This window comes from Ctenocephalides felis, unplaced genomic scaffold (genome assembly GCF_003426905.1).
Source record: "Ctenocephalides felis isolate EL2017-DRISC unplaced genomic scaffold, ASM342690v1 CF-g0.4_SCAFFOLD_01700, whole genome shotgun sequence".
Classification (NCBI taxonomy): domain Eukaryota; kingdom Metazoa; phylum Arthropoda; class Insecta; order Siphonaptera; family Pulicidae; genus Ctenocephalides; species Ctenocephalides felis.
Window position 1 is genome coordinate 1 of NW_020537854.1, and position 21,924 is coordinate 21,924.

A 21,924-nucleotide genomic window follows, 5' to 3' on the forward strand; every position below is an offset into this window, starting at 1 on the left:
GGTACTACTGGTTTAGTAAACAAATAAAAGTTCACGTATATTTCCCCAATTTATATCACGTACAGGAAGTAAATAATGCTAACATATTTATATTTCATATATATCTCTCATCGCCTCGTCGCAAACCTTATATGATGTAGTAGGACTCGTATAATGGTATAAGAAATTAGAACTTGGTGAGCAGGAAGCCAAACTTGCGGCCTAGGGGAAAAATAATCAGGAAAATAATTATCTCGAATCTAGAGGAATTAAATTTTAATATGGTTAGTTGTGATCCATACTATGGACCTCCATTTTTATTATTTGAGGATTCCTAGATTTTGTTCGACTGAAGTGGACTCTGAAATTGCTATGAACCCCTTGAAAGTTGCTATGGACTCTTGGGAGTCTACATGAACCATTTCTGGAAATCACGGATCTAGGTGAATATTAAGTGTTTGTCATGCCATTCTGGATAATTTTAAACCTAATACATGGCACGTTTATCATATTTTCAAATAAGCACTGGGCCTATTTTCGGTTGAGTAGCTATGTGGCAATCAGACTCCCTTAGTCACATAACTTTGTGCAAAAGAATAGTATGATGTTGAAGATTTGGTTTTCGGTGCATCTATTCTATTTTCACACAAGTCAATGGTTTAAAACTAACCTCCAAATATCACAAATAATAAAATGGCATTGGTTCGACTTTTGGAATATTTTATTTATAAGTGAAACCACTTCAGTGCCTATTATTTTTGAACTGCTTACTGTACCTCCATATTGTCATGTAAGATAAAATAGGTGACCAAAATAGATATTACAATTTTACTAACATTTTACCAAAATAAGTGTGACCATAGATAAACAAGTAGAATGAGTGTGACCTTGCAGTAAATGTGCATCCACGAATTATATCACCAACTTCAGAAGTGTATCAGAAAGTCTAAAATCCTGGACCCCATGATAGATTTTAGCAATTGATCGATATTTCCCATATCGGCCCTAAATATCATTTACCATTACCACATTTGCAATTCCTCTACCCCGGAATAAAGGAAAAGCTCAGAATTAGTTTGAACAGAAATATCGTATATCCATCATCTGCCTTTGGGAGGGTTTTATCATCTTTGTACTTTTATTAATGAAACCGCCAGATAATTGGATGAACTCCGAAAATCGCTTATTCCGAATAATGCGCGAAAAGTAATGAAACATTAATAGACAGGGGATGTATTAATGTATTAAGGACTATACGGAAAAATCATATGTTTTGTAGGTATTGATTTTCAGGGCGAAACTAATTTTTTGGAGATAATAGGTTTTTAGGTGATATTCAGACGTGAGATGAATCGGGACATAGCACATATTTGGATGACATTAAATTTATAATAAATACTGTATTCTAAATAATTGTTTTCATAAAATTTATGGCCAAAAATTGGTATGGACAAAGTATTACCATTATGTATAATTATTATAATTATCACTTACCATCAATTTTCTGTACATAAGTCGAACTTCTTCCAGGGGTGGCCAACTTTGTACGGCCCATGTTAAATTGTAAGAGTCTCTGGAGCGGCCATAAACCGGAGAAAGAAAATTAGCCGGACCAGGTTTTCCGGATAATTCTATGTACTTTTTCGCTCTTCCTAGAGAATTGTCGGCTATGCAACTGAAAGGGAAATAGATAATCAAATAATCAGCTAAAACTTTGAGAGAATTGTTTATCAATTTGGAACCATTTGAGCCCTTGGGAGCAAGGAAATTCGAAAATGTCCATATTAAGCACCACCCTTATAATTTTTATTACTATGTGTTTTAAATTTATCTAAGTGCATTCTAGGCGTTTTCAAGTTGAAGCTTTTATCTTCGCTCTTCGAACAAGATAAATTGCATCGTTAGTTACAAAGCTTTACAGAATAGATTGCAGATATATTTAATGGATGCTTTGAGTAATAAAATTGACTATTATTACCAAAATACAAGAATTTTGTGATCGATTTTATATCCACATTTTATTTTGCTATAATATTGTTTATAGATGGAAGAAAAACTTGATACACAATATAAATATATATGAATTCATGATTGAAACCCTCAAAATTTTTATGTTTAACGAGAATGATTGTAAAGCATATAATTTAATAAATATTCATAGATATTTTATACTAAATTTTTATGAGGTAACAATAAATTATTATGATTAATAAATGCAAATAAAATTGTACAGGAGATCACGAAAAGCCCTAATAAGGCACTAATTTAAATTAATTTGATAAAAACTATACTTAACATATATACATACTCTTGAGCCATTTAATAAAAATAAAAGACTTTAATTATTAATGCAATTCTAGAAACTGATCACGATCACAAAAGATTTTATCACTAAATTGCCAATGACTACAAATAACAAAATCCATAGAATAGTGTACTTGTGATAAAATTATTAATACATGTTAGTACTGCAAAAATTATATTAATATTCATATAAATCTGAATATTATCTGAATTATTTTTAACCATAAAATATACAAGATGAGAAACATATCAGGTTGAACACTATATCAGTAGAACCCCATTGTAACTAAAGTTTAAAAAGATAAAGTTTCTTGTTAAAACTTTGAAGAAACTTTCAGGCTTGTATATTTATACACATACAAATATAATATATATATACATATATATATATATATATATATATATATATATATATATAATAAAATTTCTTTAATATAGATGTACATCATTGAGAGTATTTTTACGAACAAAAACTCACCTGTAATTACCGAAGTCTCCGACTTGAACATTTTTTATAATCAAAGAATGTTTCTCTCCGCGGAAATCCATTAATTTTCTATCGGATTGCTGAATGGGAAACGAGTCTTGATACCAAGTTATCTGCAAAGGCAAAAATAGAACCATTGAACGTATAAAATAAATGAAGTGATCAGAATTTATAAGTAGATTTCTTTAATACGTATGTGGGTCACATATCCAGGAGAATAATTAGAACTTATAGGTTTTATATATTATAAAAGATACTAGATAAGATATATAATTGTGAAATAATTCTGATCTGCAGATATTTCAAATACCTAAAATTTTTCCAGAAGTTACAAGCTTCTGTTGAAATAAAATTTTCGACAGTTTCACTAAAAACTTCCTTTTTATCATTTAAAGCAGATGAGAGCTTCAACCAAAAAGTAGGTGAATTGCGATTTAGCAAAAAATATGTGCAATGTTAGCGAATATAGCATGACCCACCAAATTTGATCAAGAAATATCTTCTAATTTTTTTTTAAAAAAATTGAGGTGTTGAAAATTATACAGTAAATTCACTGAGAAGTTAAAGAGCTGCAGCTTAAAGAATGTATTTCAAATACTAGTTATTCACGAGAAACATTTAAAAAAGTGATGGTCATAGAAATAGATATCTAATAATCGTGACAATTGCTAATTTGCAGTGACAATACCCATCAAACCCGAATACATTGCTTTTATCATATTACAAAAACAAAACCAAAAAATCTTATAAACCTTCACTCTGAACTCTACCATATAAATACTGACAGCTGTATTATTTCCATACTCAGCTCTACGGAAAATGCACGCAAAAAATCACCAAAACAAAACTTCGTTTTTGAATCGGACGGAACTGTTGAATAATCCCACATATGACATTTTCCAAACAAATAAATCAACAAATCTAATTTTTCTCGATTCGGTTCGGCCACGGAGCGCTAATGAACTTTAGTGAAGCGAAAAAAACTGTACATGTCACTGGAAAGCATACATAAAGAGGGAAATGATTGAAAAATTCAGTTTTTCCCGCCATTGATTAGTTGATTCACAAAAATCAAACATCAACATAATATATCAGCCACAAATTTAATCAAGAATTTCCAAAAATTGCTCCAATTCTGTCATCGACAGAACTGTCCATTTTAAATATTACTGAACTTAATCTATGAAAGCTTAACCAAACTGGATATAAGTTTATAATATTACACAAGTTCTGTATTGGACCACTAACAACACTGTCCAGAGCAGAAGTCAATGATACTAACTTTGCTAAGAGGTCGAAACTATTCGCCACAGTGAAATATCACAACAGTTCACGTTCTAATATGTCTAAACTGCACAAATTACGATAAATACTATACTGCTGCTATAAACTATATAGTAATATATTGCTAATGTTTAGTACATATTTGGTGAAATTCATTGGCAAATTGTCAGACCCCAAGAAAAACTAAATTTAAGACCTGGTTCTGAATTATAGACTTGGCTCTTAATTTTAGACCTGGTTCTAAATTTTAGACCTTGTTCTCAACATCAGGCCTGGTTCTAAATTTTAGACCTAGTTCTAAATGTTAGACATGGTTCTAAATTTTAGACCTAGTTCTAAATTTTAGACATAATTCTAAATTTTAGATCTAGTTCTAAATTTTAAACCTTGTTTGAAATTTTAGACCTTGTTTGAAATTTTAGACCTAGTTCTAAATTTCAGACCTAGTTCTAAAGTTTAGACCTGGTTCTAAACTTTAAACCTGGTTCTAAATTATAGACCTGGTTATAAATTTTAGACTTGGTTCTAAGCTTTAAACCTGAATCTAAACTTTAGACCTAATTCTAAGCTTTAGACCTGGTTCTAAACTTTAGACCTGGTTCTAAACTTTAGACCTGGTTCTAAACTTTAAACCTGATTCTAGACTTTAGAATAAATTGAAAATAATGTGACAATAAAAGATTTAGTGTTAGTATTTTAAATATTAAAATTGAAATATGATTATAAAGTTTAATCAATTGTTTTAATAGCAAAATATTGGTTTTCTTAATATTATTCAATTTTGTAATAATCACTTACATATTATAATGTTTAAAATGAAATCTATATCATATCTTACATTATACTAGTTATAGTATTATTTTTTTACTCTACATAAACTTTTTGTAATATATATATATTTGTAATTTATTTTGTATATATATGCGTAAGTGATTGTTACAAAAAGTTTATGTATAGTATAAGAAGTAATACTAAATTTAGCATAATGTGAGATTATGATATATATGAGTTATGGATTTTTTTAGAAGCATATAAATTTAATGTTTTACTAAAAATTTTAGCAGTTTCGTAATTGTTAGTCATGATAATGTTAATTATAATAATTGATCTTAATTTTCTTATTATATAGTTTGTAGATATAAAATAATACCCATAAAAATGTTAGTAGTTTTGTGTTTATTAGTTATTCATTTGTCCCATCTCAATTCGGTACAGTAAATGTCGCAGTAACCTGAAATCACCCCTAGGTCTAGGTTAAGCGTCATGCAGCGTGCCGCTTACGCATGGTACACCGACATTTAGTAAAAATAAGAAATAATAGATAACTTTTGTATTAATTCAAGGAATTAGACTTGGTAGACAAAAACTTTGTTAACAATGACATTAGTCTTTAGAAATTTGAAAAAATTAAAACGACGACAACTTTGTTAAAAATGTCATGGACTTTGTTAAAAATGTCATGGATTAGTCTTTGAAAAAATTTGGACTTGGTTCTAAATTTTAGACTTGGTTCTAGATTATAAACTTAGTTCTAAATTATAGACTTGGTTCTAAATTTCACATGTGCCCTAAGGAAAATTGCTGGAACTTTCCATATTGTAATTAAAAATTCGAGGAAAAAAACAATAAACAATAACCAGTGACCAATGATAGAAATACAATTAATTTCAAATTTGAATTTGCTTTAAAGCAAAATCCATTTACACCTTGTTAAATCATTCGAAAGCTGTTTTCAAAAAATAATTTATCAAATATATTTTATTATTTTATTTCACTGATTTATCCTATCAATTTCTCTAAAATTCAACCAACAATGATCACAAACCGCCTCGTGCAAAATTTGAAATTCGAATCGATTTTCCTCCGGATATGATATGCCGGATGCCGGAAAGGAATGAAGCGCTGCGACGATAGATTCAATAATTCCGGCAACGAGATGAGTAATCAAGATAAATAGTCCATTATGCGAAAAATACTCAGACACTTTCAGCCCCTGATTACAAGACCAAAAATGGCAACATTTAGACTTTAAAAGCAGAGCCTGTCAAACTTTTTAGGTAATGGATATAATTTTAAATAATTTTTGTGAAGACAAAATGATTTTAAATGCATTTTCCACTCTCTATCTTTATTACAAGTTTTAGCATACTATTCGTTAAAAAATTTGCTAATCAGGTAAAACACACAAAATTAATTTATCTTATGTATGATATTGACTCATTTACAAAAGCAGAAAAAATAATTTAAAATAAGAATTTTGAAGCATCTATAAATTTATTTTAGTTTAATTTATAATAATTATTCATAACTATACAGCGTGAAATATGCAATAAGAGATTTTAAGTACAAAAATATAACTATACACTTAATTAGTGGAGAAGCTAATAGGCAGTTGCTCAGGTATATTCAATCGATTTTTTTGCTTATTACGTAGATAAAATTAGTAGTAATTAATGAACATTTCCATAACTAGTACCATTATAGTTTGTAATGATATTATTCAATAATCATGAATATTTTGTTTTTGAAACCACTGATTAGTAATACCTATGAAGATTCTATGACGATAGTCTTCCTTGGAGGTTATTGATTACCAAAGTTGCTATGTTAAAAATAATGAGATTTTTTAACAGATTGGCTCACTAGTTCAATATTTTTAATTGAATATTTTTATTATCACAGTCTACAGTTAAAAAATAATTTTGCTAAAAAATAAGTTCTCGGTCCCACCCTTCTTCAGTGGATAAAAACTACCTGAAATACTATTATATACATATACACTAAAATGTTATTTTTGACCATAAAACTATAAAGAACTAGTGATTAAAGTTATCATTATACTTTTATTTGCTTCATTTTGACCTTTACTTTATCATACCTAACAATTTTCGTAGAACAATACAATTTGGGTAATCTAGTATAGCAAATAACTATTTTATTCATAAAATCATTTGTTTGCTAACAATCTATTTTCGGATTATTTTCTTCAAGCTTTTTCTGTAGATATTGTAAAGATATATCAAAAAGACATTAATTGCTCGATTCTGACCTTTTAATGCAATTTAAGCAATATGTAATAAGTATAACTTAGTCGATAAAAATAATATGATAGAAAAACATATTGTAATTTTATTAACTTTATAGTCCAGTTTATTTTAAATTTTTGGTTATCTTACCAATGGACTCTCAACTGAACGACTCAAAAAATCCTTTATTACTATTTCAATCATATTTTTTCTGTTTTCTAACAATATATTTTTGTATTATTTGTTTCCCTTCCCTAAATGCTGCTAATGTTCAAATAATGAACTTATTTTCCGACCTCATATTTTGTTTTCTTCTTTGAGCGAAACTGACAAGTGGATGAGGTAAACCGACTAAACAAGCGTCGAAAACTTTGAGAGAATTTTCCAAGAGCAATATGAACGGGAAAGTGTTTTGGAACACTTAAATCGCGTATTATGTAATGCATAATGGAAGTATATTAAACTTACACGTGAGGAGAGAGAGAACAGTTAATGTAATTATAGTAATTGCAAGGCATTTGCTGTAAACACTGCCGAAATAGAATTAGGAGTAACTTATTATAAGGTAAGTTACATGAACTTCCTGGTATAAGCAAGTAATCGACTTAATCAATAAGGATTGAGATTTAGCAACTATTCAAATTATGTCAATAAAATTTTCAATTGTTTATTTTCGTAATATTTTTTTTTGCTTTTCATTAAAAACTAATCAATACAATTTATAATAGATATTTTTAAAACTTTATATTATCATTAATTTATTTATTAGTAATATGTAGAATAGTGTGAAAGATTTCCCATTGCTATTTCACAATTTGATCTATTTTTTAAAGTAAAAATTGATATCACTACTGCATGATATCAACTTTATATTATCATTAATTTTATTAATTAGTAATATGTACAATAGTATGATAGATTTCCCATTGCTATTTCACAATTTGAACTATATTTTCAAGTAAAACTTGATATCACTACTGCATGATATCAGGTTATCAAGGTTCAAACTAATGATAACGTCCACACAAGGCAATGCTTTTAACCGTTACGCCATGAAAACCTTTGATTGTATTATTTAAATTTATATTATTTACCATATTTCATTCTACTTTGTGTTCAAAAATGTATTTTATCTAAATATAAGCGTGTATGTCAACGGTAATCAATATCTAGCACAGAACAAAATATACATGCTGTATGTTCTGAAAGCGCACACCAATATTCTAAACTTTAATTTGTAATTTTTGATATTAAATCACTTTTCATAAGCCTATAATATTTTAGGATGCTCGATAATATTATCAATTCTGTGGTTGTATTAAAACTGTCTATATATTTTTTTTAACAATTAATACAAAGAAACGACCCGGCTGCTCTTTATAAAAAAAACTAATAAGCACGATTTCCTGGTAATTTGGTATCTTTGAAGTTTTTGAATTTAATAAAATCGGTTCTAGATTTTATTATAATGTTGATAATTTTTTTTCAATTAGTATTAAGCTTCAAAAAGTAGCTTTTAAATTTAAAAAATCAGTGTCATTTTTTTAAAAAAAATCTAAATTTTACTCACATGAACACGCACTTTTTGCCATTTTGGTGTCAAACAATTTAAAATTACTTGAAATATGAAATTAGTCTAAATAATATATAGATATCGAGTCAGATTTTCTGGTAAAAACAAGCTTTTTTGGAAAATTAAAAAACGAGAAGTAATCAATTGCAAACAATAACTGAAATTTAAGTTAGATAACAAAATCACAACAATTGCAGTTATTTGCCATTAGGAATATATTAAGAAGATTAGATAAGAAAAAGAAATTTTCGCAAAAAAGTATAGTTAGGGCTTTACAAAAGAATATAAAAATGACGATACATTTAAGAAAGATATCTATAACGGCAACATTTAATTTAATTACCCAGCATTTATATTTTTCTCAATAAATCTTTCCCATTTTCAAATAGAACAATATTATTTCGATTACCTTATCAGTTTAATGTGCGTTAAGCCGTTAAGAAAAGCAACATTTTAGCTGCCGAGATTAGAAAATGCGGAAAATAAGCCAATAAAGAAAATAGATAAATCAAGTTATTATCTAAAAAAATCTAAAGAAGGCAATTTGAGGTCGCTATCCATCGTCCCCGTTGATAACGAAAATTAAAAAAATCCATTAGAACCGAGTCAAGTGTATTCAACGTAATTCTATTTTTTTTGGCTCCAACGTGATTTATTAGAATACAGAATATTCAAGTGGAAAATCACAAATAAAAAGTATAATGGAAACAGGTAAATGAAAATGGAATTCAATGTACGGTTGAATAAGAAAAGCTTATTATATTTAGGTGCGACGAGGAAAATATTAATTTTGTGAAAAGTACAGATTCAACAAATGATAATATTTAAGAAGAAAATTGGAATAAATTATCTCATAGCTAGATCGTGTGATTTTTCACACATATTTCAACTAGGAAAACTAGGAAATACGTAACTAAATAATAAAACAAATATATTTAATTATAAATTAATAAAAACTATATCCAGTGGTAAATATGAGTCTTGTGCTATATATTGAGAAACAATTTAAAACTCTTGCAAAAGCAATTAATATTCAGAGACGAGTCGAAATAATATTTTGACCTAAAGGGACATCTGTTTTAAGCTATGAGATTTAAAATTTTAATGTATCAACTATCTCTTATATTTCCATATCGAAAATAGTGGTATTTTCAAAATTAATTTCGGTATTAATAATGCCAAAAATTTAGACAGCATACCGGTTTTTCGGTATACCGATATCACGTCCTCTAGCTACAATTGTAATATTAATTGGCAACTGTATGTTTACTGCTGTTTATTTTGTACTAATATGAATATATATGTATATATTACATACATATATATCTAAATATGTATATATGTGTTTTAATGAACGTTATAATTAAGCATAATGAATTTATTCCCATGAGATTATTAATTGCAAAAGCGGCTACATGTAAGACAAATGCGCCACTATAACTCGGTGCGAGGACTCGTAAATTATATTTACAACGAAATTACAAAGGTCATATTTCATTTAGAAAATTTAAAGTAAAACGTTTTTTGTACGTCTGGAGAACTAAATGTTAGTTTAACACAAGTTTTAACAACACGCAGAAACATTTAATAGAGAAAAAAATATAACAACGGTCAGCAAAAAACACTCGCGTTAAGCAAAATGTATAAATTGAAGTTTATCCAATTAATATTAATAAGTAATAAGAAACCTAGTACATATCTTATGATTATTAGAAGATGGAAATTAAAAAAAATAGACACATACCTCTGGATTAGTTTCTCCATGGACGGTACAGGATAATTGAGCTTCATGTCCTTCACCAGCATGTACCCATGATCTATCTACTGTAATTTCTGGTGGGGCTGGAATAAAAAAAGATTACATATATACATCTTTAAATATATAAAAAATACATAAATGAGTTGGATGACAATAATTCAAAATCATACAAGTTTAACTAAAATCAATAAGTTTCAGATGAAATTGTAGATTCCATTCAGTAAAAATTCACTTCAAGATTTCTGTGACCTCAATAGTTATTAGTAAAGTTGTTACCTGTCTTTGTACATTTTAGAAAGTGTTAACCACACTAAAATAAAAAATCTCCACAAATAGAGGAAAAATATCTGCTGGGTTGACTTCTAATAGTTAGGTACTAGATTTACCAAAAACCTGTAGAGGTTAGTACCGACTGCTAGTAAAAAAATAAAATTATATTAATAATAGTATGCCTTATTATGCCTTTGTAACTCAAAAATATAAAGTTAGAAAAAAATAATAAGGAATTACAAGACTATAAGATATATAATTATATCTACGATTTATAGATATATTTTATAGATATATTTTTTTACATTAATTGCAAAATGTTTACGTAAGCATGGGGGTAGGGGGTAAGAGCTTTGCTTACTTTTGCTGACAGGGGGATGAGGGGTAAATAATTGTAATAAATCTGCTTACGTAATACTTGAACGATCCCTTAGTATTGAATTTAGAATGAGCAGATGAATTTTATAAAGGAAATTCTTATAGAAGAAGTAGCTTTGATCGCTGTTGTAATATGTTGTAAAAAAATATTGTTATCAATAAAATATTACCACTTTTCCTCATTTACTAATGGCAAATTTTCAGTAATCCTTTTATACCTAATAAGAATTTCAACCCCACCTGTCCCTTATCCCTTACCTGTGCCCCTTCCCTTACCTGTCTCAAACTAGCGCATGATATACGACTTTGGTTCGAATCCCTGTGCACGCTAACAAAACTTTGCCTCGAAACCATAAATAGTGATATGTAAATTTCACCTTACACAATGCGTAGTCCTGCATGTTTTGATAATATGTTATCCGTACACGTGTAAAATGAACGGAATAAAATTTCGATATCAAATTACGAGATCGTTTTCCACAGATTTCAAGAAAATTAAAATCAAATGAGCGTGGCGATAGTGGAGGTCGTAAATAAATAAAATAGAATAACATGGCGAAATGTCATAAACGAGGTGGGTCGTTAGGATCATAAATGTTGTAGATTGGTGGATATAACACGGTAGATTTGTTATGATGTTTTTTGATATATATTTTATTGCCGTGTTTTTGATAAGAGAAACGGATGGCCAGTTTGTATTTGGAAAAATTTATGATAAACAAGAGTTCACTCGTGAGTAAGTGACTAGAACGGCTAGACCAGAATCATAGATTCCGTGTTCGAACCTGCTTTGAGGAGCCTGATGTCAAGCAGTAATGACATACGTTTTGGAACTTGGAAATTCAGATAGCAATACAATTTCAAGTAAAAATAGCTCTCATCCGGCATTGCATCAATGCTCATCCGGCATCAACAAAATGCAATATTACATATGCAATAGAACAATTTACCACACAGAGTTGTCCAGTCATTTAAGCTTAAAGTAGGTAAAAATCTCGGATTTCGAGATATCCAGCTGTAAGTCTGTAAATACTTGTATATAAATAAAATAAAAGTTGTCTGAAAACCTACATATGATACGTGCACCCTTACAAACCTTCATATGGTACGTACACAAACCTTATCATATGTAGGTTTTGAGACAACTTTTAAATGTCAATATACAAGTATTTACAGACTTACAGCTGGGTAGCACGAATTTCGAAGTAAACTTTCTATAATGACTAGACTAGAGATGAGACAATTGTTTTGGTTACCACCTGTAAGTCAAATTAGGCCAACAGCTATAGTACTGATGAGCACAATAAAATGCAAAAAATGATAATGATAAATAATGAGATAACTAAGAAAAGTAGGATTCATGGTATAAATTGCAAAAATGTACTAAATTCGCAAACAATTGATTTACTGATTGACGACACTTATTAAGCGTCGAAACAAAGTGAAAATATTAATCAACATTGATATAATCTGATATACCTTGTGTCGAATATTTTTATTTTATGTACAAGGAATTTCTATATACCATTTTAAGTAAATTTTCACTAACAAACTACAAAGTTTATACAACTAACTTATACTAAAACAAAATTAAAAAATTGTAGAAAACTAACGACAAAATTGATGCTTATTAATGTATCTCGCAGAAAAACTTTTGTTAAGCAAATAAGCCAAAAGCAAACTGAAAGGACGGCAAACAAAGTTATACACATCCGGGCTTACCCAATAAATATTTAACTATATAGTCGATAATTAGCTAGTTGTTTATTGAAAACTTTTCAACGGTATATATTCAGACAAACATAAATAGAACGAGGCAAACTTATTACAGTATTGACTTTGCATAAAATATGAATTCACCCCTTTCCTTGTAACTGATCGAAACATTACTTTAGATAATTATAGACATTGCAGTGTAAACAGTCGAGTGAAAAATATATGAATGGATAAAAAAATAACTTAGATAAGTATATATATATATATATATATATATATATATAATATTTAGTTTGTAGTTTTAGTTCAAGTATTAAACTGTTGAATTACCAAAATATTCAAGCGTACTTGATCTATTTCTCTGCTCGTGTAATCTTTCAGACAACAGAATAACCAAAACTTGAAATTGAACGTTTGAATTATTTTTAAATTATAGCAGTGAAGCACAATAATACATATTCTAAGCAACCAACTATTGCAACTTTTTCTTATAAAATCTCGTAGTTTCAACAAAGTTTTTTTTAGTCTATGACTCAAATCGACTAAGTTCATAATTTAATCGAACCTTAGAGTGCTGTGTATACGGAAACTGTATCCTCTATTAAAAAAAACACATAACCTTTTCAACGAATGGAATTTGTTATCTGTAAGCCGTCTTTATTCCAGTGCACATTTAAGTTTGTCTTGGCAGAGAGCGCTTGTCTTTTTGTTTGCATCTTTGCGTATTTCCATTCATCTCGTTATACCAGAGTAAATACAGAGAGCTTAGAGGGGTATAAATAGAACTATTAAATACAACAAAAGCACAAAAGCTCTACTTTTATAATATTCAGAGTTTTATGATAAAGGATTGATTATTAATATAAAAGGTTACAAAATTACACTGTTTTTTCAGGATCACAAAACACAGACAGCTTCATAAAATGTAAGGTCTTTCTCCTTATTGAACAATGACTCATAAATTAATCTGAGACAAAAACTATAATTTAAAATTGGATTATCAGTTATCTGAAGAAATTTTATGTTCCCTAGAAGTTTGTAGTCAAGCTAAATCGTTTGTTGATGTATATGCATATGTGAGTAAAAATTTGAGCTTTCGTCGATGTCTTTTCAAAAAATTGCAATGATTTTAAAAATTTAAAAAGCCATTTAATTAAGCTTGATAAGAACACGCGACCAAGCTAATTCTTTTTAACTAACTGAAAAGTGCAAAATATGTCGTCCACGTTTTAGCCAAAAATTAAAAACCGATTTTGAAAAATCAAGAAAAAAATATCAGTTGTTGATGAATTTATGTATGATAAAAGAGCTCATGATCTGAACGAACACCATAAAATGTTATAGGCCTACGAAAAGTGTCTGTCAGAATTTAAAAAAATCTAAATAAGTCTAAAATTCTGTAATAATTTAAAAAAAAAAAAATTCATTGATTAAGTTCTATTCTAGTAGTAGCATATGTATGGAAGTTTTTGCAACTTACATCAAGACAAAATGCGACTTTAGAATGTCAGATATACAACAAGCTTAACAAAAAATTAAAATACGTTATTTAAAATTTATTCATAATGTGCTTTGCAAATTTAAAATACCATCAATTAAATAATATAAATGTATATGTACACATGTATAATGGGTAGTACAGCCTTAGGTCAAAACCGTGAGCTGAGTTAAATTCTAACACGAATCAGGAAAGTACAGTATGAGAAATTTCCCATTGAAATTTCACACCACAGTGCACAAAATGGGCTAATAACGTATTTTTGATCTATATTTTCAAGTAAAAATGAACATCGCTACTGCACGATATCAGGTTGTCCGAAGCGGGGACTCGACCTCGCAACCTCAGGCCACCGTATTAAACTGTTACATCATGGAACACCCTACATACATGTATATACATTCATGTATAAGGGTGGTCCTTAATATGGATATTTTCGAATTTTTTTGCTCCTAGGAGCTCAAATTCCTCCAAATTGATAAAAAAAATCTCTTAAAGTTTTAAGTATTAATATTAATTTTAAGATAGTGTGCATTCCAACCAAAGATTCTTATAAAAATAGCATGGATAAATTTTCATTTAGTTTTTAGAATTTTCTAACTTAGCGACAAGTGAATCAAAATTTTGAGAATAACATTGTATGTGCTTATTTTGATTATAAATAAAAAAATACGACAAAAAATTGATATATTTTATCAAATAAGTATTTACTTAGAAAGAAGAACCAGGTAACTTTAGCTTACTTAAAGTTAATATGCTAAAACTAAACCTTTCAGAGATTTTTTTTATCAATTTGAAACCATGAGCCCCTGGGAGCAAAGAATTCAAAAACATCCATATTAAGGACCACCCTAATGTATATACACACCTAAATATGTGTATATATAAATATCAATTATATTACCATAATGATATATTTTAGCAAGGCCTATTATATAAATTATTGTACACAGCATATATATATATATATATATATATATATATATATCTGTATACATTCATATGCGTTTCCAACTTGTTAATTGGGGGTGTTGATTCGCAACAGCGTCATTTCCACTCGGGTGAAACTCTCTAATTAGAGAGTGGCAGTCACCAGAGTTACGCTTCAAACGAAAATATCTCATATATTTGTACCAAATATATATTTTATAATATTCAAAAAGTAATGAATCTACAAATAATAATACATATAGATGTGAACATAGGACAGAAAATTATTAAATGATTTTTAATAAATTATAAACAATGGAATCGTGGAGACTTTTATTGCAATCGAGCTTCGGATATGATTCACCTATAAATTAGATTGCGATAATAGCCAAGTTTGATTTCCAAAGTGGTCCACAAGAACCCTAAGGAGTTCATGACAATGTCAGGGAAAAAAAATCGGGGTTCACGACAGAAAGAAATTTGGAATCTTACGCTTTGAACTAAAATCTCATACACAAGTATTATTTTCATTAATGCACAAATAGTAAGACATATCGATATAAATTATTTGTGGTGGCTCTCACACCATGGACCTGACTTCGGGCAGATTGCCATTTATTATTATTTATTATCGATGCAAAATTATTCTCAAAATGCAACAGATAATAAAATCAAATTATATATAACAAACCGTGTATTCTTTTATTTCAAGCCAGCTCCGAATATGATTTACCCCGGGTAGTTTTTTGGGAGTGTCTACGGTCTGTTGACCGTCGTAACAAATTAGTGAAAGTAAAATAAATTGTCCGTAAAACTCCGTAATGGTACCGGGTCACGGAATTTACCTATGTTTTCGGACCCCACGTCGCGTTATTTCATATTTTTATATAACGATCTTTGCCGCCAACGAAAATGTCAGTGACGTTTCGCTAAATATATTTTTGATATATATAGTCGAAGGTTTCTCTATTCCATTAGGATAGGAGGAATATATACTTATTATGTTACCTATATATGTGGCATATGATAATACATAGATAAATATAGTAGATGTTGACCTGTTTCACCAACGTAAGTAGCGTTACAATCCTTACAGTTGATTCTGCCACACATTTTAGTTAGTTTCTTTTATCTTACAATTTGTATTCCACTGAATATGATATTATATAATATTTCAAAGCGTATGGAACTAATAAAGATTTTATAAATTTCTACAATTATAATTAGTTGATGTATTGTCTTGAAGATGAGCCTTATAAAAGTTCAGTTTTTCAAGGTCAATATTAGTTTATTTATTAATATTGCTCTGGTGAGTACATAATAATATATTGTAATTTCTCAAATTTAAATTCTTATATTTTATCATATTTATCCCTGAATACACCTTCATTTTCAGTTAGTGACATTTATATGTAATTCGGTGCGTGCGTGTCACCACACTTGACGTAATAAATCACTGGAAAAGACTTCATTACCATTCTCTACGTGAGTTTTTTTGTATGGGACACAAATAATATGTAAATAATGTGTATTTGATCATTTCATTACAATAAACGACAATAACGAATATTTGGGTAAATATAAACTCATTAGTTGCATAGAATTACATACACAAATAAAAGCATTCATATGTGTATATGAATACCTACATATGAAATCAATTGATTCATTTGTCATAATAAAATTTTGCAATTTATAGCAGAACATTTACATTTAATATATTTTGTCTAATATCAACTTTGGTCATATACATGATTGAATTTACCGCAGTTTTTGTGTTTTTTGAAAAATTATTCTTTAGAGACTATCTTATTATTAATGGTTCATAAATGCGACTACGGTGTATACTATAATACATAATAATGCTTTTTCCATTATACAAGTTTTTCAATAGTAGAGTTTTTAAAATCAAAGTTTTAAAAAGTGTCGAAACATAAACTGGGCGAAACGCTAATCTCTTTCTAATTCATATTTTATTATAGTGCCATTTTCAGACAAAACTTGCACAGATAAATATGAAATATACTCATATCTCTATATATTATGGGTGGTCCTTATTATATATACATTTTCGAATTTTCTTGCTTCCAAGAGCTCAAATGGTTCCAAATTAATAAAAAACAATTCTCTGAAAGTTTTAGCTCTTAATATGGTCTATTAGATAGAGCGCAATTTATTCAAAGATTTGCATGAAAAAATTTTCAAAAATTTTGCAGAGCGTCGAATTTTCAATAAAAAAGGACACAAATTTTCATGTTTAATTCATTTGTCGCTAAGTTATACTTAACATTTTTTTTTAATTTTCAAATTTTTCAACTTACATACAGCAAATATGTACGTGTCCATGCACATTATTTACTATGAGTATTTCTAAATTGTGGTAATTTTTCATTTACAAAAATGTATCCTTTACCCCCGGACATCATTTACTTCATTAAAAAAATTCAAGCGTAATGTTTGACCCGATATTGTTAAAAATATATACAACAGAGCGTATCCTGCATGATATTGCAGCAGAAGGATTTTAATATGTAATATCATTAAGGGCACAGCGTTCGGCTATATTAAACCGCACAACACATGATATTAAAAAAAACTGTAGAAGCGAAAAAATGAGTCCGTGTTATCCGTTACAAAATCGTTGTGAGCTGCCCGACGGATAATAACGAAGGTAATGTAAAAGAATGTACGTAGTTATATCCAATTTAACGAACTTACACAAGATTATAACTAGATACATATATATATATATATATATATATATATATATATATATATACTAGATGACCCGACAGACGTTGTCCTGTACCCATGTCTACATTTTTTCAATATAATATACTAATATTTACCGTTTACCTAAATACAATAATTTTTGTTTTTTAAATTACTCTTCACGCCAAAATCCATATACATTTATAATATGAGCGATGTTAAATGTAGCGATGTTAAATAAAATGATGAGACTCAATTCCCACACTATATTGGAAATTGAAGTCTTTTAAACAGTATAACATAACCATAAACATAACATAACACTGGTATTTCACGTTGGATTAAATTAATTTAATTTTTTATTATTTAAGATATCCAAAATTGCATCTTAAACTTTTCCTAATCGATATCGTGAGGGCCGAATTGTATGTATTCATCTTCACTTTCCCATTTGTTGTTGAAATTTTTACAAATGCGAAAAGATTAGTAAAGATGCTATTATTTCTACAATATTGCACATACATCCCAGTACTTTATAATCACATACATCCTAGAGAATTTCCTTAACAAACTCCAGAAAGATTTATCAAAATTCGAATAATCATTTAGGAGAAGTATACAGTGAATGCTTGCAATTTAATATGAACTTTATATAATAGCAATAAAGCTCAAATTGATTCTACGTTTTAGTTAGAAAACGTGATTATGAGGAAAAGAAAAGGGCTGTTTTTAGGGGGTTTCCGGCAATTATTCGATTTTTCGCCGTAAGAACCATCCTTGGACTTCAACGAACATTTTAAAAAAATAATTGGCCAAATTGGTCCAGGCATTGTTGAGTTATGCGCTTACCAACACATTTTGCGATTCATTTTTATATATAAGATATATAAATTTTTTGCACTGTTTTTGAGTTTAAATGATGTTATAGTCTATCCAAACCAATATAAACATTATGCAAAGGTCACAAAATAAAATCAATAAAAAATACTAGAGGCTCCCAAAATTCCCAAATTGTCTGATGAACCAGGACTTCAATATGTTTTAACTGTACCAAAAAAAGTCTAAAGACATGCATCTAAGTAAAAAAAACAGATTTGAAGATCATCCGAACCAACTCGCCAAACTCAAAAAAAACTAACTTTTTAGATTTAGTAAATAACATATAATGTGAAGTTATTATTATTGTTCTGTAATTTTATCTCATCTATTTTCAAACCTAAAATGACTACCACTGGGTTGCATTTAAAAATCCTATGTTTACACATTTGTCACCAAAATTACTACTGAATGCCTTACCAGGCAGATTGCAATTATATGGAAATAAAAATATCATGTTATAGTTATAAACATTTCGAGACTATGCTCTTTGTCATCGCCAAGACATAGTTCTAAATTTTCAACATATGCAGTTCTAAATTTTAGACGTGGTCCTTAATTTTAGACACAGTTCTAAATTTGAGACCCACTTAGAGAAATTATAGACATGGTTCTAAATGTTGAACATAGTCCTAATTTCAAGACAGTGTCCTAAATTTTAGACACAGTTCTAAATTTTGGACATGTGTCTAAATTTTAGACATGGTTCTGAACTTTACACATGGTTCTCAATTTTAGACCTAGTTCTAAATTTTAGACAAAGTTAGTTAAACATTAATTAATTATAAATTCATAATTTTGTTTTACTTGCATCGCTGCGTAGTAGCCTTGTTAGCGTTAAAATCTCATACTTTTTAGAATTAATTAATTAATTATCATGTAATTCCGCAAAATCTCATAATAATCTATGGTGTCAAACAAATAAACATAATTCCAAACTTTGCACTGCGCTCTATATTAAATCCTGGCATTCAAACGTACAGTTATTTGTTGTATAATGTGTGTGCAACCGCCGACAGCAAAAGTTCGGAAAACTGGTTAATTACAAGAATTATTAATATAATTACAATGGGTAGCTATATAAACTTTCTCCTGTGTAAGCGGTTTGTACATGTATATAGTTTAATATAATTGATAATATGCTTCTGTGTAATATGCGACCGAGCCCGCGCCATAAATCATGAAGCTGTTCATTTCGCAAATTAAAATTTAATTAGCTTGATTGATATAGTGCATGCATTTTGATCTGAATTACATGGTTCATTGAATTATTTTGCAGCTTTAGATGCACATGAACGCACTAACGATATGGACGCGGATTTTGGACATTGTGTGCCATATAAGTTGTCACTAATCCCATATATATTCCATTCACATACATGCAGATATGATTATAAATTATCCTTTTAATATATGATTAACTTCCCGTAGGGTAAGTTAATGTAATCGTCCAAAAATGGAAAATGAAAATTTTTGCATATCTTCACGTATCAGAGGATTCTGAACATTTTGGTATACCTTAGAAAAAATTGATGTACGTATTGATAAAATTTCTCGTCGACGTTTTCAGAAGCATCGCTCATCCAATTTGAATTATTCAGAAAACATTCAATTCCTATTGATAAGGAGACGTGCTGATTAGTTTTTGGCAAAAGTGGGTCCAGCCGTTTCGGAGATACGGTGCAAAGAGTGCAGAAAATAGAAATCTAGAGAACGGAGCATTCGATTTCAATGATTCACAAAACATTTCTCTTGTATTGATGCAATGAAAAATGTGGCAAGTTTTTGCAAAGGCAGGTCTAAAAAAACATGTCATTTGACAGTCGCAAAACAATTATATTGTAATTTGAATCAACTGATATGAGTGGGTATTCAAAACTTTCAAGAAATTTCAATGTTATCCAAATTTTCAAAAAAAAACATGCTTCCAAAAATTTCTAATTCTTCAAAAATCAAAAGACTATCTTTCAATATTCAAATTTCTTGTGTTCTAAATCTGAGCTCTTGTTTTGGTGACCTGGTAACTTTTTGTGATATCTCTTACTTCTTTTTTTTATTACTTCAATAATAAGTCTTTAGAACATAGAACCAAAGCATAGCCACGATTTCAGAAGATCAAGAATAGTAAATCTCTTGTTGATCAACCAGATTCAGGTACAAACTTACTACATAACGTACCTATATCTAGATGTTTTAGTGATTTTATACTTGATGGATGATTCAATACTTTCTTTCTCAAACCTGATACTAAATTTTCAATAACTAATACTCGATCAATTCCTAAAACTTTAACTACTCCTTCATCCCTGCCAATCCTTCAACCAATTAATCAATCAATAACTCTACTACGAATTGAATTCCATGTTCTCGCGACAATAAATTTTTAACTAGCATCTATTCGCTGGTGTATTGGGGGTCTGTATATATAATAATATTTGTTAGAATAAGGTCATGCATCATACAAATCCATATTTATGCATATGCAGGTCTTACATCTACATATGAAATTTTGGTGTAGAAGCAACGAAACAGTGTGCGACGCTTTACTATACATCGCGATGATTAATTGAATCTTTATTAATTAAACGCTACGTGTAAAGTTCAACGCGCTTATTCTGGAATATGTATGTACCTAGTAGATATATAGGTACATTTATATATAGATATACATATATCTGAATGTGTGTATGTATACATATTCCTGCTGATTAGTTCTAAGCCATTGGATAACAAAATTTTAGAAAATATAATGGAAATATTTGGTGAAATTTTGGTCGATTATATGTATTCTTTCTTCATGATAACTGTTTATTTAACTGTAAGCTTAATATATTTTGTTTGTTGTATGCTCTCCGTACTACTTTAAGGGGGTATTCTCGTGTAGAAATACAAAAAAAGTTTTTCTTTTGTTTTCTATTTCTAAAGTTTAACTATTTAAGAATAATATAGAAGAGTTTTCAAAATTTAAACTATTCTCAGAGATATAGCTATTTGATCATGGTAATACTTGTCTCTTCCCTCTGCTTTGCGAAACTTAAAACGCGTTTCTCTCAAAACTGAAAATTGAAAAAGACTTCAATTTGATGCTCACGATTCCTAGACTTCTACTAAACCAATTTACTTGAAATTTCT

At 29.0% G+C, this 21,924-nt stretch overlaps 1 protein-coding gene across 1 annotated transcript; it reads right to left on the reverse strand.

The window, feature by feature from the left end:
• Window positions 1-126: 126 nt before the first annotated feature.
• LOC113374305 (myosin light chain kinase, smooth muscle-like) lies at window positions 127-21,107 on the reverse strand (the record flags this gene model as incomplete). The annotated part of the gene is made up of 5 exons (XM_026614420.1): window positions 127-201; window positions 1,474-1,654; window positions 2,762-2,883; window positions 10,398-10,495; window positions 20,971-21,107. Coding segments are annotated over 5 exons (613 nt in total), but the record flags the coding sequence as incomplete, so codon positions are not given.
• Between the last annotated feature and the right edge of the window lie 817 nt (window positions 21,108-21,924).